The sequence below is a fragment of the Onychostruthus taczanowskii genome, unplaced genomic scaffold (genome assembly GCF_017590055.1).
Source record: "Onychostruthus taczanowskii isolate IOZ18803 unplaced genomic scaffold, ASM1759005v1 scaffold92, whole genome shotgun sequence".
Lineage (NCBI taxonomy): Eukaryota > Metazoa > Chordata > Aves > Passeriformes > Passeridae > Onychostruthus > Onychostruthus taczanowskii.
The window spans coordinates 737,840-761,021 of record NW_024507213.1 but is presented as its reverse complement, the minus strand read 5'-3'; the positions used below and the strand labels follow the sequence as shown (position 1 = coordinate 761,021).

The 23,182-nt window shown below is 40.1% G+C and overlaps 1 protein-coding gene across 2 annotated transcripts in view; it reads right to left on the bottom strand.

Annotated features, from left to right (window-relative positions):
* ATG10 (autophagy related 10) overlaps positions 1–23,182 on the bottom strand; it is a 73,061-nt gene that overhangs the window by 27,249 nt on the left and 22,630 nt on the right. For both annotated transcript variants that reach the window (XR_005954274.1, XM_041426652.1), the window contains exons 4-5: positions 7,789–7,915; positions 1,243–1,340 (exon numbers count right to left, since the gene is read on the bottom strand). Coding sequence is in view for 1 of the 2 variants with exons in the window: in XM_041426652.1 (XP_041282586.1) it covers positions 1,243–1,340; positions 7,789–7,915 (225 nt within the window). In the remaining variant the exon portion in view is untranslated. The remainder of the gene's footprint in view (positions 1–1,242; positions 1,341–7,788; positions 7,916–23,182) is intronic.

Sequence of the window (23,182 nt, the reverse complement as noted above, 5' to 3'; positions counted from 1 at the left end):
AATCTGCCACCCACAACTCTTGTTTCTGCAGGAATTTGTGTGTAACTATCCCACACACACCTCCAGTTATTAGGTGCAGGACAATTTTTACTTTACTGTCCCTTAAGAAGCAAAAATAATCCCCGTGTGGGAGTGACCTGATTTTCCTTTTGGCTTCCACAACTCTGATTTCACACATTCCAAACATCCGTTTATGCTGTATTCTCAGTCGTGTCCCACTATTACACTATGTTATTAAAACCCAGTTTCTCCATCTTCATTCACAGACAAGCCAGATAATTAATGTTTCATGTGAAAAGTGTGTATTATAAGAACCTGCCAGCTCACAACTGGAATTCAGACACACACAGCACTCACCAGAACACCCATGGCTTGGCAGCTTCTAAGGAAGCTGTTTTAAGATAAATAATAGTCTGTGGCTGCAAAAAACAAGAATTCTGCTCGTGTTCCCATGGCTGAGCACCATCTACAAACAGGCATCCTGTAATTAAACTGTGTTATTTGAATTAATGGAGCACCTGTAAGACCTGGTGGATGTCACATCCTTGTCATGCTGCTGTGGCAAGAGACCTGAGAACCTGGAAACAGCTAAAATAAAAAAATCAAGGAGGGGAAGGGGAGGGAGAGAAGACACATTAGTATCTTGGTCTGATAGGAAAAAAACTGACACCTGGAGAGTCTCAGTTCTTTGTCAGCCTTGCTCATGAGACCTGGAGCAAAGGGAAGACACCAGAACAATCAGCTCAGCTATGAGCCATGTGGCTATTAGACAGCACCAGCTTATTTTGGGATAGGAAACCAATTTTCCCTTGTTCAATCCTGAAGACTGCAAGTCTATTTAAAACTGAAAATTACACACAGTCTCGTTTGGTAATTTGATTACCAGACAATCCGTGAAATGTTGCACTGATATGTTTTATTTACATAAACAAGTCTGCTTTTGTATTTACCCAAATTCACAATTATGCAGAAAGTGCCTGAATTTTTGAGGACTGGCTTTGGAGAAGTATTTTAAACGTGAGATACTGTCAAAGCAAGCCTTAAATGGCGAACACCTATATACCCTTCAAAATCCAGGACTGAAACTATTGCTGGTGAATGGTTGAGCATGACACAATACAGACATATATTTTTTATATTATTTTAATTTTCTTCCCTTCTGTGCAAGAGAGGAATAAGGCCACTGAGGACCCAGGCATATATTTCATTCCCCAATTTCATGAAGGACCAGAGGATTCTCACCTGCTGTGTAATGGTGTCCCAGGGTCCCTCCTGCAGACGAGCCTGGTAGGATGCATGAACACTTCCCCATATTTCATCCAGAGTTAAAGGCCTTCCATCTGGGGGAAGAAACAACCACTTTAGCCAAAGCTCTTAGGCATGCTGTATGTTTAATAGAGAACAGCAAAATTAAAACTGAAAACTGTTCAAATCCTGGCTGAAGGTGCACAGAGAACACCCTAAATTCCCTGTTTGGTTTTATGTCACCTGAGAGTAACAACTCACTGTGCTGATTGTAAGGTGTGAAGTGTAACTGGTTTTGTAAAACAAAGCTTTGCTAAGGTGGATTTAAAACCACAAAATAACATCATGAAGAATCACCTACTGTAAATATATGCAACTCATAGTGAGACAGTGAAGAAAATCTAAGGAAGAAAATTCTGCAGGTAAGAGTTTACTGCATTCTGGTGTGTTTACAATGTTTTCTTGAGCTGCATTTATACAGCTTTACTGCATCAGGTTTTTAGCTGTGATGCTAGAATTATGCCAAGATATTACTGTCAACAACTTAGAAAATAAGCATGTCTATTTTTAATGAATATTTGTTTATGGCAAACAGTATTTTGATAGACTTTAGTAAGTAGCTTCATCTTGGAATTTATCAGGTGTCAGAAACCATCATTCTCTGATCATCACTTTTACTGTACTGACATTTGTATGTCTGTAAAATGAGAAAGATTTACTCACACAATTAATATTTGAATGCTGTGTTTAGACACAAGTTCAAACCAGCTGCCCACAGCCTCTGTTTTATTTTCTGCACATATTTATTAAAAAAACCCCAGGAAGTTCTGAACTTATATGAGCACTATGTATCAGAATCACATGGCAAATGAAGTATCTGAGGGGGTAACAGGATATTAATCAGCTTTTCCATGCTACCCTCACAAAGGTGAGACGACTTAGACCATCACATCCACTGTCTTGTGATGACAGATACCAGAGCTGTGCTGGGAACAGTCTTACATTCACAAAGATATTTGCTACAACAGCATAAATTTATTTCAGAAGGATGTACTTACACTCAGATCACCTGTGTGCAGGTGATACGAAATGCCATGCATACCTGCAATTTTGTTCTCAGCAGAGAAAGTCCAAGTGTAAAATCTACAATAACCCCAGATGTTCTAGTGCAACATCTGATTTGCCACACTAGATTGTGCTCTGCACACCTTGCTCTGAGAATTTTATAATAACACTGAGCAGATTCACATACACGTGCAATGGATTACTCTGTTAATCCCATTTTTACAAATTATGGGAAGTTACTGAAATATTAACCACGTTCTAGTTAAAAACAAGTTTTGTCTTTACCACACAGTGAAATCATTCTATTAATGAGCTCCCAGACTTGCTCTAAACATGGATCTGTGTTCTTTGGGCTCTCTTACCCCCTTCTTCCAGCACTCTCACACATTTAGCAACCCTGTTACACATTCTTACAACCCACTGAGACCGCAAACATCCAGCTGGTCTGACAGAGCAGTCAGTAATTGTTGCTGCTGGCAACAAGGGCCCACTGTGGCACCTGCTGAGCCAAGCAGCCTCCTGCCTTCGTGCCTCTTTTCTTCCCTGGGACGGAGCTGAGCTGGGAAGTTCAGCCAGAACCTGAAGGAAACAGCAGCACCGAGCCAAGAGAAGGGGCAGGGGAGGAAGGTGAAGGCTCCAGATTCACCAACCCATGCATTTATTTAGTCACCACCCACCCACAAGGACAAGCTTGCTGGGCGTCCCAAGGCTTACCCCAAGTTCAGCTGGGATAGTTTTATTATTTACACTGTTTAGATTACAAGAAACTTTTCTGAGAAAAGCTTCTTGAGTGCCCAGCTGGGGTTAACTTGGGCATGTCACCACAAATAAGGAATAGTTAAAGGCAGAATACTGAGTGCCCTCTCACAGCAGCAAGGTGAGGCTGTCAGACCACACAGGAGCTGCAATCTCAGCTGGGCCTTAATTTCTGCAAAGACCAGAAATTCTTTAGGTAGATAAAATTCCATGTTTATTTTCAGCGAAAATGGAAATATGTGGAAAACATTTTCAGGCTTCCCAAGTCGCTGTATTCTATTTTCTTCATGTGTAGGGAGGGCTTTTAGTAATTTCAGAGATTCCCAATTAAAAGCTTTTAACATTTTTTAAGATTTTCAGTTAAAGGTTATTTGACACTTTGGGTAAAATGATGCACAAATTGTTCTGAGGCTTCATTCTGATGTATTTTATAAAGAAACAATATTAAGAAACCACTGCCAAAAGAGGAAAAAACCTCATACAGCTTAAGAGAATATATGATCACAGAAATTATTCAATTTCAGTTATGTCCAAAGCCACAATAAAACCAGTTCTTACAGGATATGGTCTTTAGAGCAGCTGTGTTTCTGAGAAAGGACCCAGTGGTTACATGTTTTTGAGCTCAGGAAGTAAATCTGTATTCTGGAAAGCACTTCAGTCAGGCCCAGTGTGGTTGTGAATACAGAAAGTCATGCCTTCAGGGTTGGAGGAAGTTGCCCTATCTCAGAAGCTCCCTCTCTCTAACCACTGATTAGCATGGTTTTTATTGGCAGGGATTTAGCTGCCACTGAGCTGAGAGAGTATTTTGAGCAGGTCAGCCTGAAAACCTCATTCCTTTTCTCTTCTCTAGAGGAGTGAGGGTGCAGTTCCTTGTTGACTCCCATTAGTCCTGCTCTTTCTTTTCAGTGTTTAGCCAGCTTTCCAGCTGCTTCCTCTGCCTTTGCAGAAAAAAAGGATAAGTGTGAGACAAGCCATTATTTTCTCTACACACGGGGCGATTCCTGAATGGTGCCTGTGCTCACCTGTGCTGCTGATACCTCACTGTGAGTTTTCTAATGCATGGCAAGAGGGTTCTGAATGCCCAGCTTCAGATGGGGATGGTTCAGGAAAAGACTGAAGCTCCTTGACATCTTAAAGAGTAGGAAAAGAGGAAAATACTCTGCTGATTAAAGAAAGCTTACTGGACCTAGCTCAGCCCATCTGGCTGATGCCAGCATTGAAGGGGAAGGATAATTGCCTACACCATCTGTCTCCAAGAGGGCTAATTGCTGACATCAGATATCAGCAGGGGTTCATGCATTTCTTCAGCTACCTATTTGGTAGTCTCAGAAGCCAGGGGAAGAAAGAAGGGCTCCGTTTCTGGATGGTGTGGCAGGCACAGAGCTGATTTTGGAGAAATTAGCCTCTGCTGTGAGCTCCTGACACTTGACTGTGACTTCAGCAGGTCTGAAATTAGGAATATATGCCACGTGGCAAGCATCATGAGGCAGTGAAAAATGTTTCTTATGTACACACTGCCTAAAAATATCTTCTTGTACCCTATAATGTTCCCAAACACCTTTCCAGACAGTCTCATCATGCTTAATCACTATTTTCAACTGAAGTATTTGTCCTTGCATAGAACAAGATCTTCCCTGTAAATCCATCCCCTGAGACTACAAAAATTTTAGATGTCTCTCAAAATGTTTTAGTTCTGTTGCAATCAAAATTTCAAACCTTACTTTGGACTACCTAATGTAGCAAACTTCATCTCACAAACAACAAAAAAAGGTCAAAAGATGAGTTAAAGAAAGGAAGTTATTTAATCCAATTTAGACAGCAGCAAGGGACAAGGATACAATGCAACATTTTCCCTTCTGCAGAAGAAGCGATCTGTAATGCTTGAACATCACTTCTAGCAGAGAGGAGTGAAAATTAGATGTCTTCACTGGCACAAGTTCCTGAGGATGCCAACCAAGCTGGAGATCACAAGAAAATCCCCCCAGCAGCTCCATGGGGAGCCTTTTTCCTAGGAGGGGCTGAGAGACCAGGTAAATGTAAGCTGCACTCACATGCAGCAGGAGAAAGGCAGGATTTCATTGATTTCAACATTCTAGAGAAGTTTGTAAAGTGTCTGTTGGAGTGCAGATTTGGACAGGCTGGCATCAGCTGCTGTTACACAAAGGGAGGAAGTGAATGCTGCAGAAGCCCTCAGCCAGGTTGAACAGAAGAATCATTGTCTCCCAGGTGTGATGGGCACTGCAGACACTGCCAGGGAGGAAGCAGAGCTCTGAATTCCAGCTCTGTGCCCTGTGCTGGGGAAGGCAAGACGGGGCAGGGCCGTGGAACCACTGGAAGGATTACAGCTCAGCTCTACCTCCAGAAGCCAGCTCTAATTAGCACGGGGATCAGTATGGGCAGGATCCCAGGGGAACCAGGAACAGCTCACAGACTTGTGAGGAACCCCTCCTGTTGCCGAGCCTACAAACAATGGTAGGAATTTAGACTGGGAAATTGAGGTTAAGTCTTGGGGAGATTGTTCCTTGATTAGAGCAGGTGAGCAATGCAGTGAGCACGGCTGATTGTCTGACAAAGTGAGGAGCCCATCACATGGACTATTACCTCAACAGAAAAAAACTCAGGGCATTTCCCTGAGTTTTCCTCACAGCAGGTTTGGGACAAGACAAAGGATACTCTGCTCAGGTATCTCAAGTGATTGTGAGCACGTGCCAGCTGTACATTTCCAAAAATCCCGCTTTGGGACCTTCAGACAGCACAACACAGGCAGACCAGCAACGTGCATGGAAGACAGAATTCTTAATTTTCAAAAGTAAGCTGCCCATAATTAAAATCAGAGACTACCAGCTGGTAACACTGTAGGAAACACACTTACTGCCAGCATTTAGTATCCTGCTCCCTTCAAGAGTCAGATATTGTTATAATGTAAAAGAGAATGCAAAATGCTGAAGAGAACCCAGGTGACCTTCTGAAACATCTAAAAAAAGCCCTTGTTTTCCATTGTGAAATGTTCCCAAGAAGTGTTTTAAAGGATAATTGTACTTGTAGGAGCAATTACAGTTCTGTACTGCAAGGGGAGCTGTTGGCACATAATACCATGATTGTGCATTAGATCATCCACTGGCTCCTGTAATATCCACTTCCAGCTATAAGGAGTCATGTTTCAACACCTCCGATTCCCTGGTGCTGACAAGCTAAACAACTTGTTTTGTCTCTGTGAGCTCTTCTCTGGTGATTAACTGCTTATGGTGAATACTAATTATATGGAAGTATAGTACAGTAGAGATACTGTCCTACTTCCTCTACCTGCACCATCTCCGTCCTCTTCTGTAGAGACACTGCACTATAAATTCAGCAAAAATCAAGATGACATTTTTCAGGACCACAAATAGGCTAACCCGTCTCTAACAGCAAAACTACCTTTATCTTCCTGTCTGTACAATAAGTTCAAAGGCAAAACACTGCACGTTTGTAAATGCCTGTAATAATGCTGGAAATAAATTTGCAACAGGATGTGTGCAAATGAGTTTTGTCGGTGGTAAAGGCAGAGCAATGTCCCCAGTTCCCCATGTCCCACTCTGAAAATTTACCCCAAATTATCCATTCCTGAAACTGCACCTCAGACTAAAATCTTTCCACCAGGGAGCCTACAAGAATTTGTTCTTCAATTTTGAATCTGAAGTGCTTTTTGAAACGCTAACACTGCAAAATTAGAAACCATTAAACAATATAAGGCAGAGAGTGATTAAATCTACCAAACACATTCAAAGCAGCTTAAGCTACTTTTTAATTAAAAAGCAAAAGATATCACTGGCAACATTCAGACATCTTTATCTAGATAAAGTTAAGATATTATTCAAAACACAGAAGATGCTGATCATAGAATCATTTAAAGAGCTCTAAAATGATCGAGTCCAAGCCTTAACCCAACACAGCCGTGCTCACCACTCAACGTTGTCCCCAAGTGCCACAAGCTGGTCCTGCTGGCCACACCACTGCAGGCAGAAGCCAGGTGCCACTGGAGCACAGGCACACAGGCTTGGGGCAGCGAGGAACAGAGCACAGCCAGTGCTGCAGTGTGATCACCCCGTGCCTGCTGATTAAATGAGTGACACCAACAGTGGCCTCCCTGGCAGGCTGAGTGTTCCCCCTTCCTCCCCTGACAGGATGGGGGCTGAAATCACAGCAGCTACAGCTACAGAGCAGTGGGGTAGCAAGATGTACATACCAGGGAGGGGATGGGATTGGATTGTTCCAAGAGCCAGCTTCAATACAAAAAAAAAAATTCAATATCCTATCGGTATTATTTTGTTTTCCCTTAAGCAGCAAATTTAAACAGAAAAGAGCATACATTTTAAAAGACACGTTTACACCCCAGCCTTGTGTCTCAAACTGTGGCTCAAGCACTGTGGTTATGTCCACTGATTGCCCAGCCCGGTTTAAACCTGCAGCACTAAGTTTTTGTAGTCATTTCAAGAAAAGAGCAAGGAAAATGACGGGCAGTTTCAGTCAACCACAGGCAAGATGCCAGGAGCCAAAGATCAGCCTCCCTCAGGCTGAGATGATATCATCTCCTCCATGGCCCTGGAGCTCAGAGTCCAAAGCATCAAAAAATTCTCTGGTGAGCAGCCTCATCTCTTAGTTTCTTCTTACACCTCTTCCTCAACTTAAAACGAAATTTTCAACACTACTGCACGCAGCACAGGGAGTCTGTGCTGGCCTTACCCAAAAAGCAGGCTCTGAAATACAGCACAGGCACTTGGTAGCTGCTGGAGTAGAGGACGTGGTACTCATAGCGAACCACTTCTTCCGCGCTGCAAACGCCGGCGGCCTGAGAGTCATCCGAGGGCTCCTGAAACGACACACGCGGCCACAGCAGCACGTCAGCCTCTGCTCCTGAGCCCGGGGAAATTGTCATGGACTCGGAAAACGCGCAGAACAGAAATAATGGCAACCACCACCCCTTTCACTGCACTACTCATGCAAACTCCCAAGGGAATTTCTCAACGCTAGCAGGAAAATCAGAGGAGTCTGAAACCTGCAAAGACATCTTACACACTCCCTTCCATAATCTGTGAACTGTCTGCAAGCCTTTCCAGAACTGAGATCTTTCTAAGCTGCACCAAGGCTCTCTCTAAAATCTTCATGGCACAGTAACTGGCACAATAAGGGGACTACAGCTGTACCTGTCCTCATTACATTCAGTATAGACCATTTTAGAAGTGTATCCTTAAATAATCCGGTTTTGCTTGCCAAAAGACAAATCAAATGTATCCACCAAAAATCCTCTGATCTACTTTCTTTAAAGGCTTTTTGCCAGGAGTTGCTTTTGCTAATAATATAAAATATATAATATAATGTAATTATAATAATAACATAAAATGCAATAATTAAAATGAGAGGGGTTTTTTTTTCCCTGTTAGTGTATATTCCAGGTGTAAAGTACCAAAGTTTATAGTAGATTTGAAACAAATCAAAATAGATGGAAACTGATTGGACTGAGATATACTACAGCTGCAGCATGAACTTCACAACATTTCAAATTAATATTCCAACACTGCTAAGCACCCAGTTGTTTGGACTTTTCTAAAAGCTGTCATAACTCAATGTCTCTGGAAAGGAACCATTAAATTAATAATGCCATTAAGATTAAACATAAGAACAAACTTTCCAAGAAGACACTCTGGGTGTGGACTTGTTCATTGCTCAAACCCCCAAATTTACATGCATGAACTAAGCAACCATAATGCCCCACAGGTTGGGTGTGCATTTCATGACTTGGCTATTGCCAAGAAACCCTGAATATTGGCTTATGGTACCTGTCCAAGCAAAACAGGAAAAGACTGAGCAGAAAAGACCCAACCATCCTCAGAACACTATGTTCATAAAACACACCAGAAATTTAAAGCTATTTTGCATTTTTATCTCACATCCTTAGTCAAGTCAGCAATGGATTAATCAATATATGAAAAAACATAAAAACTGATAAACTTTAACAGCTTACAACGACACCCAAGATATTTTCAGGGTTTTTTTCCTGATGTGACTTCTCCCAAATTTAGTGTATTAGGCACCCAGATGCTGCTGAGGCAGAGGGACAGAAGTCCACAAATGAAAGCCCAGACCTTGGGAAGCTGCAGACCGAGGAACTGCTCATACATTTTTGGACACAAAGTGGGAAGATCACAGATGACCATGGAGCGGAGGTTTCCTGGTGAACCCCAGATGTCTTCAGGAAAATGGCTGATTTTTTGCTTATGGGGAAAGAAGTGCCTAAAGCACTGAATGGGAATGTTTGAAAACATGCTCTCTGGGTTAACCTAGTTTTAAAAACTGTATGTGAAGAGACCCTGAAGTCAACCTGCCAGAAGGACAGTGCTGATTGCTGTTCCTGACGTCACAGGCCAGATAAAGACAGGTGTGACATGCCCAGTTCCCACACACATGAGTGACAGACCAAGAAGTGATGCTCTTTTCCTTCTCACACAAGTCATACCCAGTGGTTATATGTAAAATACAGCTTAAAAAAGAAACTAGAAAAAAAAAAAATTCTTCTCTATCAGATAAAGACAGGTGTGACATGCCCAGTTCCCACACACATGAGTGACAGACCAAGAAGTGATGCTCTTTTCCTTCTCACACAAGTCATACCCAGTGGTTATATGTAAAATACAGCTTAAAAAAGAGACTAGAAAAAAAAAATTCTTCTCTATGTAACACTGAACCTTCTTTAAAACTGATGAATGCTTCAGTAAGAATAGCAAAGAGACCATCAGCAGCCAGTGGGAAAAGAAAACAAAAAAACCCAAACCCAGCTACAGTTTTCATGGTTTTCATGTGTGTAGGGGTGGGGAAGAGAAAGAGTCTGCGCTCAGAACTGAGCCTACATGGTGCTTCTCAGTCATTAATGTTTCATCAGATACCACGGCCTTGCCTCCTGCTTACTCACCAGCTCACCCTGCCCTAAAAGATACTTCTGGAAATGGCAAGACTACCTGTTCCTGTGTTAAATACCACTGTTCTAGAAAAAAAAGACTATCTGCATACACTGCATTCTGTATATAATGGTAAAATGACTAATTTGTGACTATTTTAGATCTGCACACAAAGGCAAATAGCTGAATCCTTCTCAGGGCTACTCTAATCCCCCCTGCTCTCAGGAAACAGCAATTTCACGTTTTCTGATTTTAAAAGACACATCATTGATGTGCAATCGTGCTCTTTACAGTCTCTGCAAGTACAGCCCACAGTATTTTTGCAGGCAAAGTACATTTTGTAGCCTACAAGTTTTGATGGTATCTCTGTAGCTGATGAGATGAACTTTGCTGATGAGATGAATAAAACGAGTGCAGTCATTTTAGGTGATCTTCAAAACATCTAAAAATCTACAAATGGGTCACTAGAACCAAGGAGCCTCAGACAGTTTTATATCAGCCCAAAAGACCTCATTTTCACTCTCTAACCAGATACTGATAAAGCCATAAATACAAAACACAGGTGTAACTTATTTTAAAAAAGAAAATTTTATTCACTTTATTTTTGCATATGTCAAATTAGCCTATTTATCTCTTTCTCTGAATAATTGTTCTAGGTTTTTTTTCCTATTTGTATTGTTGCTCTGACTCTTTTTGATCTAATGCTGAATTTTAGTACTGTAGTGGACAACACTGAAATCAAATTTAAATTTGGATGGTTTTGTAACTGCTGCAAAACATTAAGGTGTACAGACACCACAAAAGACAAAACACAAACATCAGCCTTAAAAAATGTCATATACAACACTAAGCAAAAAAGGCATGTTAAGCAAACTGCAATCATTGAAAATGATATGAAGAAACTTGTTTCTCAATTTTTTGTTTCTGATTTTCAAATTTACTTGCATGCCTGCCATGCTTCAAGTTAAAACTGTGAATCCAGGACTGACTGGCTGTTTCCTAAATAAATTGGGAAGCTGTCATCAGGAAGCATCTGCTCCTCTATTGCTCTCAGGTAAAATCACTCCTGTGCTATCATAATGGACTATTGAGCAGATGTTTAAAAGCAATGTATGTATTAGAAAGAAGATAAGCAGCAACTACCTAATTAATTACATTAGTTCCATCATAAATGAATTACCACTGATTTTAATTGATATAAAATTGTCCTCAACCTTTAAGTATCCCCAAAACAAATTAAGTTGATTTGTTCCTTTTAAAATGCTAAATTATTTAAATCAATAGGTAAGAAACACTGCCAGGTGTCACTCTGAAGGCAAAATAACATATTTGTACTATTTCTATTCCTCTTGATGAGGAAGAAGGCAAGTTTAAAACCTGTGGCAACAAGTTAATTTGACAGCAGAGAGAGTTAATTGTGGTTTTGGGTAATTTGGTGGCAGCAGGGAGGTGTGGGTTAAGGTACCTTTGGAGGGAGACCATGAAGGAAAGGCAAGGCAGACAGGGTCAGCTGGGAAGGTGACAGAATCACCTAAAAAATGGATTTCCCTACTGACACCAAATATTTTCCTATCTCCACTTCACCTGCAGAGGCCCACTGAGCCAGACTTTCTTGCTCAGCCTGAATTCCCTTAGAAATTAAGAGGCAGGCCCCCTTTTGGGGGAAAAGAGAAGTGGTGCAAATAAACATTTCTCCTGGATGTCCAGATACTGTTGCCCCTCTCCCAGCTCCCATGCTCCACATCTCCTTGCTTGCTGCCTTGGCCTCTGTTCACTCCTGCCTTGCCCAGGCTCCTGGGAGATGCTCCTGCAGGAACACAGCAGGACTGGGAAGAGGTGACACAGGCACAGGTTCTGGTAATGCTGCTTTGAGTGTGAGGAGGGGGAAAAGGAGATGCAACCCAGATTAGTAAGCAAATCTGCCTTCATTGCTTGGAATACATTTACATCTAATTTCATTTCAGCCTCTGAAGCTGAAAGTGTATCACTCTTCCTCTCTCTTCAGAGGTGCAGAGCCACCACTGAAACACAAGAACTTTCAGGAGCAGCTCTTCCAACACTTTTCCTCTGGCAAACAGGGAGATTTGAGCATGGAAACTGAATGGCAGGACAATGTTCATCAGGGAGAATTAAAGCAGGCTGATGAGCAGGGCGTGGCCACGTGGTGAGATCCTATCTCTGCTCTGCTCCCGGCTGTTCTCCCAAGCACCCAAACTTCCAGATCCAGTTCTTGCTGTTGCCCTTGTGGGTCCGGTCTCTGCAGGACATTTTCCTGCAGGTTTTGGTCCCTCCTGTGCAGGATCTCAACTCAACTGAGACCTCCAGACCTTGTGGTGCCTTTGCCACCGCTGGTCACTGACCACAGACAGTGGACAGTGAGGTGACCCTGCCTGGGGAGGGGGACACTGAGTGCATTTACTGACTGTCACTGCTTTTCATCACTACTAAATATTCACACTGTGCTCAAATTTACAGCCTCTAATCAAAAGTAGCCCACTCTGCCACAGCCTGTAAAAATGCAGGCATCTCCCTGAAGAATTTCAGTGTAATATGGATGTTGTACAAAACCCTTTACCACCAGTTGCACCACTTTTATGTGCATTGATAAACTGCTCTCTCAAGTGAAGAACACATGGAGAATACAACCACCTCCAGGTGCTCTCTAGTGCTGACATCACTGGTGACAGATGAGGAAAACACAAGGATAGCAGAAGCGGTCTGAAGCATAACAAAGTTATCTTATGGATTTATTTTCTGTGTGCTGCTACAAAATCCTCCCCAATGTCTAAGACTTCTTACAATTTAGTCATCCAAGTGAAGAACCTGGTTAAATACCCAATAACAGAGAAAGAAAGTGGCTCTTAAATCAGTTGTTGATGCCTGAAATACTGTGTGCCAGGAGCCTTCTTTTGCAAGACACAGCTGCCCTGAAAAGCCACTATGTCACCAGTGGAGTCAAGGTAAACAGGTAGTGGATCCCTGAAACATGTCATTTTCCAAAGGGAAATCTTCTGATTGAACTCACCACCCTGCCACTTCACTATGAAAGCATCCAGTCATTTTCAAAGTAACTATTTCCCAAAAAAAGTTCCCCCCCTCACCTCAACCCCAAGCCTTGTTATTCATGGCACACCAAAACACCAAAACCAAGACTTCCATCCCAAAAAGACACGGCACATAAACTGCAGTAGCTCCTCATGCATGAACAGTCATTTCTAACAGCTGGAAATTAGATTTGTCTTTTGATTGCTTCAAAACCACTATCACAAGTGAAAGCACAGCCTTTTCAAGCAAAAGAAGCAACGGACCGTGAAAACGGAGCAGTTGTGAATTTTGTCTTCATACAAAGGTGGGGAGCTGTTACAAAATCTCTCCTCATTCTTCCTGAGTTGTCACATATAAAATGCAGAATTTGGTGACTTTTCTCCTCCCACAGAAGAAAGATTTTCTCTTGTTTTAATGTAGAGAGTACAAGGCTGTCTGCACAGGGCTGGAACAGAGGCATGGTGTGTTAGGAAACCTCTTCCGGTGGGAATGACAGAAAATCTGGGAAATGAGGCAAACAAATCCAAGGAGACAGAGGGACACAGCTTATCTACTGAGGGAAGATGGACCAAACCAACAGATCTATAACTCCTGAAAGGAAGATTTCCCTGAAGCTACGGACACAGACCTTACAGAGGATCAGACAGCCCAACCTGGAAACACCTCCAGTGCCCCCAGCCCATGTTCTAAGCCAATGTTACTCCTCAGACTGAGGAATTCACAGCAGTTTTCTTTCCATGGAAGTATGGTGGGATAAGGAACAGTCAGAGATAGTAATGCCTGTATTCACTCATTTTTGCCACCTGCCTTCCAGGAACAATCACAGCATCCCAGGATCACTGAGGTTGGAAAATCCCTCCCAGCCCATGGAGTCCCAGCTGTGCCCCATCCCCACGCTGTCCCCAGCCCAGGGCTCTGGGTGCCACCTCCAGGTGCCACCTCCAGGGATGGGCACTCCAGACCCCCCTGGGCAGTGCCAAGGCAGTGCCTGAGCCCCCTTTCCATGGGGAAATTCCTGCTGTGCCCACCCTGAGCCTGCCCTGGCCCAGCCTGAGGCCGTTCCCTCTCCTCCTGTCCCTGTTCCTGGAGCACAGCCCGACCCCCCGGCTGTCCCCTCCTGGCAGGAGCTGTGCAGAGCCACAAGGGCCCCCCTGAGACTCCTTTTGAAGGATTTTCCCATCATTTTTGTCATTATCTTCCATTTGCACAAATTGGAGTAAGCTACTGCTTTGAGGTTAAGTACTATTCCACAAGATTATTGCTTCTTCAGAACTGAAGTGCTTCCAGGACCTGGGCTCTGTGCTTTACAACAGGCAAAAAAAGGAAAAAAAATTGCTACACTAGAAGACAACAGTAGCACAGTTCAGCTGTATTTTAGGTCAGCTTTATTTTTTTAGAACAAGGATTATTATTTCTGCTTTGTGAATCACAGCAGCAACCCAGTTTTGGCCACGCTTAATTCAACAGGGAGACTGACAGCAAATGCCTACAAACCTTTACTTTTTAGAAGACAAACTCAAATCCTCATTAATTTCTCAGATGGGAAACTGTATGAAAACGATGCCAAGACTGACAGACAGTGTTTAACAGTAATTCTGGTGAAAAAGTTACAGACAGAAATGCTCAAATTATCACAAAATCTGGCGCTGTAAAAACAAGACATTTGAAATTAAGGGCTGCAATTAGAAGTGGCTGCAGTGCTGCCCGCCCAGGACACGCCAAGGGAACAGCTGTGACACCAGGACAGTGACTTACTGCAAGAAATAAAACAATTGGATGCTGACCACTTGAAAAAGGAAATGGCATCTGATTAAGTTAATATCTGACAAAATGATGCATCTTGAAAGTTACTTGAGATGCTAACCTAAGCTTGGCCATAGACTGTATTAGATAACCACAACCATTAGAAACAATAATCATAAACAATGTGGCTTAATTACAACTGGCTTATTTGGATGTGAGCAATCCAATCCTATTACCTATATGTTAGGGCTAAAGCAAATGTGTTATTCTTTTATTAAGAAAACACAAAGATTATACTAAATTATAATTATCTATTTCACATTTAAAATAGCCTGATTTCAAAAATTTTAGCTATCACTAAAAATGATTAAGAAATTACTCAAAATAGTTGTGAAGTTACTCCTAAAATCTCCAAAAGAAAACCTGAATTTGCTCCTACACTTAGACACAAAAATGATAGTACATTAGGATCCACTGACTGTTTGCATTTGGTAATACCCAAGTATAATAACTACTAATAATTTTTAAATGGAACAGGGGCAGATCCTATTAAGTCAAGTACGTTCAGGTTTTGTCCACTCTTAAAAGCTATTTATTGTATTCATCAATGATACAATAAAGATGCACTTACCTTCATCTCTGTAATTACTGCTACAAAGGAAATACAAAACTCTGAACTCAGACTGGGGCAGGTCAAAAGCCCTTAAGTTCATTTTCAAGCACAATAATTCTGTAAGAATATTCTAAATAGTAACAAACACAAAGTTATCAAATGTCTCTGATCACAAACACACCAAATGTATATTGGAGACATTCATAGTGTAAAGAAGTCCTTTATTAGTCTGATCTCAAATGAAAAACTGCCATGGAGTGTTACATGGTCTCTTCAATTTCCAGAAATGTGGTACATAATAAGTCTTGATGCAAACTTAACCACTTGGAATTTGCTTTACACTTCTTTAAAGCCAAGTAGGAAATCTGCATGAATTATTGACAATGTTTTTGTCTGGAATGGCTCCTCTAACAGTCTCCATTCAAACTGTGTTTTATTTGACAAGAAAGCCCAATACAGAACTAAGAATACCCAAATATTTCCACTGCTGAATGTGGTGGGAAACATGGGGTCAACAGCACCCACAAACACAAAGACCAGACAACACCACTGTGGCAGAAGGGTTAAAAACACCACAAAATGGTACAGATGTACATAAATGTGCTTGGCCAAGCTCATGGATTCTTACCACAAAAATCAGCATAATGGCTGAATTGTTAAATAAGTTAATCTCATTTCAAGGAATTATTCCTGTAGTCGAATTGCTCAGAACTAGGTGGAGGGACCTCAAGAAACTGTTCTGTATACAACTGTTCAATAACCACACCAAATTTTCCCTTCAAACTTTATAAATAACCTACATAAAATACTTCAAGCAATTAGTGAGTTGTTCCAAAAAATGTTCAAACTCATTATCCCACAGGATGGGAAACAAGAAGCAAGGAAAGAGCCACTAATTGTACACATGTGCAGAGAAACAGCCAGAATGTGGCTCTGACTGTTGGGACATTTTATCTGCTCTCATTTCCCTCAAAAGCAGCTCCATAATTTATTCCTTCCATTTGATTAAGGTATCTCAGGGGTTATTTCATATATTTATCCCTATTTGCAACTAACTGAAGTCATAGCTAGGACAATGAAGTACAGACTTGGTTAAATTGCTCTTGCTTCTAAAAACTGAAATATTCCAAGTGTCCTGAAGGCATTCAATTCCAAAACAGGAAGCCAGAGAGGAGAGCACTCAGTAATTCTAATCATGTGCAGATCTCTTGGAAAGTATTTTCCTAAACATTTGCTGCAAGAACCTTTAATTGTACTGCGTGCTGCTGCTTGTACCCCAAACAGGGTCCCACAGCAAGAGATTTACTACTTAAATTGTCTCTGGTAATGTAAAGGAATCAACTGGAGACAACCAGGACCATGCTTCCCTAAATATTAAACTTCAGCCAAGTGCAAAACCAGGGAATTTGGGGAAGAAAAAGCAATTAAAAATATGTTAATATATTTTTAACATCCCATAAGATAGCTTAATTCATAAGGCAGAGGCTACAAATGGTAGTGTTGCACCAAAATCAAAGACAAGTTAATTGATTTTTTTTCCTAACTTCAGTTTATAGGTTTCTGCAACTCAACTGCAATTCCTGAACGGATAATTTTAGAAAAAAGGCTTGGTGTCCATAAGATATTTCAGACAGTACTGCTGGAGTCCCTGTTCCATCATGTTTCAGGTAACAGAAGAGTTTCTGACTTAGCTGGAAGTAACACATGAATGGATCAGGAATTAATGAAACCAGCTCCCAGGGTCTTTCATCAGCTGAATTCCAGAGGACTCCACCCAACTTACAGAAAAAGGCTAATGATGCCTTTTTATATCAATTTGCTTGTTTTTGCAAACGTCTACACACCCATGCACAGCATGAGTGCAGGTATGTGGAACTCTTTTTTACAGCAGACTTCTTTCCCAGAGGAAAGAAGCTTTGGATTTTGCTTTGGATTTTGTAGAATCATGGAATCATGTAGGCTGGCAAAACCTAAAACCATCGAGTCCAAATGTTGATAGGCATTGACACAAAATTGACCTCTCTCAATAAAAAGACACCATGGCCACTCATATTTACAGGATCCTGGTACAGTTAGAGCTTTAAACCAGGAAAAGTGTTGTGAGAGATTTGCCTCTTACCTAAACAGAGAATACAAGCAGAGATGAAAAAATAGCAAAATAAAATAAATAAAATGAAATATTAAAAAAAAAAAAACTTTTAAAAACCAAATAAAAATAAAAAATAAATCCACCACACAAAAAGAAACAAACGCAAGATGCAGGAAATTATGTTTCTAGTGGTTTTGAATGCAATATTGGTATTATTTCTTCACCTAAATTTCCTGAATTAACAAACGAAAGTATTTTTATGCGGATTAACAAAGTTCTAAGATGATTATAGGACAGCTGCTTACATAAAATAAATCTGACTCAAAGATTAGAATTACATACAAGCAAAAATACGTGAAGATAGGTGCATACATGATATTAAGTTTATTTGACTTCTGGGTCTTGCTCAATCTCTCAAAAACAACCAACTGCAAGACACCAAGTCAGGTGGGAATCTCATCTGCCGTCAGACTGGCAGAGATTACTGAAATTTTAATGTCTTGAATGGAAAATCAAGAGCATGCTCTGCTTTCTAGGATCAGACAGGAATTTTACAACTTCAAGAAGTGGCAGTCAGGATTTTGTAACAGATCTTTGTATGGTGGAGAGGGAAATGTGTTCTGGCCTGAAACGTCCAGGTGACCACAGAACCACAGAACAGGCATTTCATGGGTCCTCAGCATCTGTGCAGAAATAAAATATTTAAATTTTTAAAGATTTTTAATATTTTTAAAAATTTTTAAGATTTTTTAAAATATTTGAGAAATAAGGGAGATCATGAGTTAAAGCAGAAAAATTTAAATGGGGAAGGACTGGAATTTGGAAGAGACTTATATTTATTTAAATCAGAGATACAAAAACTTTCTAACCCTAACCCTGAACTACTGAAAAAAACATACATGATAAAACTGCAGATCTGAGTGAATAACTACCTCACAAATTACAGCAAAAAGAAAACCTCTACAGAGAACAAAAAACAGGTATGACAAGCAAATAACCCTACTTCTTGAAGCCTAAGTTTAAAGAAGAAAGTAAGAACTGCTAAAATTCAAGTGGTACTTAAAAATGGCAAAAGGGATTAGAACAATTTCTGAAGGAAAGAATGATTCATCATACAGAGCTATGCAGAAATTGGATTAAAACTTAACATTGGTTTGTCAAAGAAAGAGCAAGCCAAAGGAACCTGATACCTTCCTCTGATAAGATAACTGAATTAGTGGACAAGGAAATGCAGGAGATTCAATCTGGCTGGATGCAGTAAAATATTTGGTACCAGGCCAAATGGGAAGCAGTTCTTTAAAGTGGAGAAGATGGGGATTATGTTCAAAATGTAACACACAAGGAAGTGGGAAAGGGGAGAGAATAACGTGAAAAGCTAAAAAGAGAATTATTGACCAGGAGACAGTCAACTAACAAAGCACCTCTACAGCTGGGCTGTAAAGTAATCTTAGTTACAATATTCCTCCACAAGCTGAGCACAAAAGCAGGAGATTGTTGACAAATTCTGCTGATGACACAAAGCTGGGCAGCGCAGTCAATAGAGCAGGAGATGGAAAGCGTGGCAGGAAATGGAGTTTATAACCAGCACTGCCACGCTGGGCTTGCCCACGAGCTGATCTCAGCTCTGCTCTCCCCTGTCACACGATTACTGACAGGGCCAACAAATCACAAGACAAATGCCCCTCATTCCCTGCTGCCACCAGGGATCCCACACACACTCCACAGAGCTCATTGCCTCAGCCGTGATTTACACCCAGAGCAGGGAACCAGAAATGCTGAGATTCGCCCAAATGCTGCCGTTTCCACTGCATGACAAAATCTGGGATTTTAACATTTGTCTTTTTCTTTAATCAATACAGAAGTTAAACATGAGCGCTTTTCACAGGACAAAAAAACCTTCTGGTCTGAGATGGTAAATATTAAAATAGAAAATGTCAGATTTTCCAAATTAAAGCGTGCTATATAAATCTGAACTGGCTCACTTGGAATCAGCTGGACATTCAGTTTGATAATCCTGGTAGTGTGCATTAGGGCATTATTTAAAAATACATCTCTGCTGGGCAATGCAGCAGATTATTAAACTTGCCAAAAAAAAAAAAAAAAAACACTTTCAGAAAACTTTAAAACCTTGTCACATTTTCGGTATGACTAATCTGATCCTAGATGAACTACTTCATTTGTCTAATTAGAAAACTAAGTTCCTGAAAAAAATCTGAGTTTGTAGAAAATGGATTTTCTACTCAAAAATTCTCTTGACACCTTCCCCTGTACTGCAGTATCCACACAGCACTAAGCAAAAGAAAAGTGAATGTTTAAAACTGCAGCCATAATTCTGAAAGAAGAGAAAAATAAAGCCACTTCATAGTCACAGAAAATCCATTTATTTCATATCAGTACATTAAAACATGTAACTTAATATTAAGCTAGACAGAAATTTAATCCCATTTTTCTTGTTTTTATTATCAACCAATTTTAGGACGGTAAAGGAATGCAGACCACTACATTAAATACTGATTATACACAGCTCTGATGTGACCCAAAGTTTGTTCCAACTTTCAAGGATAGTTGACCATCTGTATCATAAATATCCAACAGCTCTGTCCTGAGGTTTTTTGTCCTCAAAAACAGTCTTTAGTGATTGACTTTTAAGCTGCATCATGTTTGCTCACCCTACAGCTCCACCCTTAAAAGAAGTTAGGCAAAATTTTCAGCAGTAAAACCCAAGAAGACAAAGATACAACAGGAAAGGCAAAGTCCTAAATAGACTTTTTTGTTGTTTAACACAGGAATAGCTGAAAGGAAACATTGCAATGCAGTGATGGACTAATTCAAGGTAAAGTTCTTGCCTTAGTGGTTTCATTGAATATTTTCAGAAGGTTTTCCAATACAAAGTGACAATACAGAGCTTATTGAATATTCTAAATCAAGATTACTTTTACAAAGTTATTTCGTTCTGTTTGCTTCTACCCCCTACAAGCAAGAGCTACTCTGTGAAAACAGAGACCAAAAAGTGAAAATCTTTGATCAAATGTACATTTCAAAATCACAACAGAACAGAGTATAATTTAGTTATCCTGATCCCTACGGCCAAAATGCTGAGTATTTCCAAACATTAAAAAAAAAAACCAAACACCTACAGAAATAAAAAGACCACCCCGAATTAGTGACTTTACACCTCGCTATTGTAGTAAAATAACTTCAATATTGGTTCTGTTTAGGAACATCAGCAACCTTTAAAACAAGTGATGGCAGTAAAATACTCAACAAATATTTTAGATATCTTTGTCTTCAAATCCAAACATTCCAAAATTTAAATCAAATATTCCTGGGCTGTAATCATTCAGTGGCAAAATACCTATGTATTTTAAAAGTCCTTTTAGTTTAATTTTACAATTGAAAATGGTAAAACACATGCTGGATGCTTCACCACAGGTGAGGAGAACTCTAATTACAGGACAACTTGATCACGTCTCAGACAGCCTTGGAGCACACCTATTACAGCTTCACCAACAGTAAAAGCCATGCTTTGAAACTATCTAACAAATCACTCTTTGAAGAATAACAACTCTCTGTGCTAAACACTTCTTTAAAAACAAAGCCACTGCCAAATAGTTCTGTGAACTATCAGACATATTTTCAAAGCTTGGAGACCCTCACAGCAGAAAGAATTCCATTTCCAGCAACCTTGAGGAACAGACCACAATAACACCCAGAGCTGCAAACACCAAAATTTATTCATTTCTTCAGGTGGTGCAAGACTTTTATCAGGTATGACCCAGGAAAACACTACAACTGTGTCTGTAGAATTAACAATATTACCATGCTAGTAAGTAACTTCCAGTGTAAACCCAGGACGCTAGAGAAGCAACAGTAAATGCAAGATTTTTTTTGTATCTTTAACTTGAAAATGTAATTTCAACACTAGGAAGGTTAACACTTTTGAAAATTTTGTCTTCTATTCAAAAAAGTATTAATCACTGAAATAAGTGCCAAAAGCATACTTAAAACACATCTGAACATAATCTTTTCCCACACTTTCCTCAGTAGAAGAAAATACCAACTCTTTATATAGTCTTTGGAGGAAAGACGAACACACAAAAGAAAAAAGAAACATTAATTTTACAACAAAAAGTAAAAATACATATATTTCCTTAAAATTATGAAGGATGATGTGTGTGTTACACAGCTTTCCAAAACTGACTGACTAGCTATGATGTATTTGCTTTGCTCCATTTTGCCATGGTTCAACAGAACTACTGTGTCTTTCATCCCTTTAATGTAAGGTGCTTTCAAAATAAGTAATTTTTTTTGTTTATCTCTTAATCACACAGGCATTAAAGGAATTGTTGATACTGCAGATATTAAGTAATAGACATAGAGCCAAGCCAAATTTGGAATGGGCAAAAGGAAAAATCAGATGGAAAGAAAGATAGAAACATGCAACTTTGCTAATCTAAAATAGAAAAAAAATAGTAATATTGAATTCTTAGTTATGGAGATAAGCCTGAAGAAAAAGCACATGCCATGTTGGGAAGTGAAAAAAAGTTATTACAGATTTTAATTTGGTTTTAAGGTGTAATTTGGTTTTTTGGTGTTGAGTTGCCAATGTTTAACACAACTTACTCAATGCCCATTTTATTGTATATTTACATTTCCCTCTGCAGAAGTCTTTTGTCTCTGATATTTTAGACAATAACTTCTTCAGTCCCATGAACTTGTTCCTTTGAACAAAAGCAGTTCAATCCCATCTGAACCTGTGCAGAAAAGCAAACAATTATGCTGTCTGCTCCGAGCCCTGTCATTTCCATGGGGAAACATGACACTGTTCATATCATTGCTATTGGATGCCAATCACAACTGGCAACTGTCTGAGTCACTCAGACAAAATCAACCTGAAAAGAGCATATTAATATTAGATTTTGTCACATAAAATTATAATTCTGTCATCAGGGTTAGCTTCTTTATTTTTCAGTATAAACTTCAACCAAGGCACTCTGTACAGAAGCTGCCAGAGTGTTTTCCTACCACCTGAGAGACTCCAGGTGCTCATTTGGACCTTTCCAGTTGGGAGGACTCCTGCAGAGCTCTAGAAAATCCCAAACTTATCTCAAGTTCTACATCCCTGCTGCTTTCCTGTTACACATCCTCCTTGGAGAAGACTGTCTGTTCTAGTCCTTTTCAACACCAAATGATTGAAAAATGAAAACAAATTCCACCCAGGAAAGGAAAATATTATGTTCTCGTTAACAGAGCTGGAAACAAGATTACCAAGAAAAAGGTAAAAATCTAAAGCTATGAATAATCTAAAATTGTGTGTCATTAATAACTGCATTTTTAAAGACCAAAGCGTTTCTCTGCTGCAAGACAAAGCCTGGCTACAAAGGTGAAATAATTGACTACCCTTGCAGCATTCTCCTTCTTTAATCCATCAGGACATAAAAGAAGAAACTCCTAGCTGAACTTCACATGAAAACAGAACTTGGGAGACAGTTTTTTAAAAGAATAAAATCTGAGGGATTTTGAGGATCACACACTCTCAGAATCAGATCCCAGGCTTTCAGGACCCTTTATCTAGGCCAAAAGTAAAAACCCTCTCACAGAGCTATGTAAAGATGAGGGTCCTGTTTCACACAGGGAAAATATTCGCTCTTGTGCAATCTCTGCTTTGATTTCCTTGCTCTCCAAGCAGCCTTG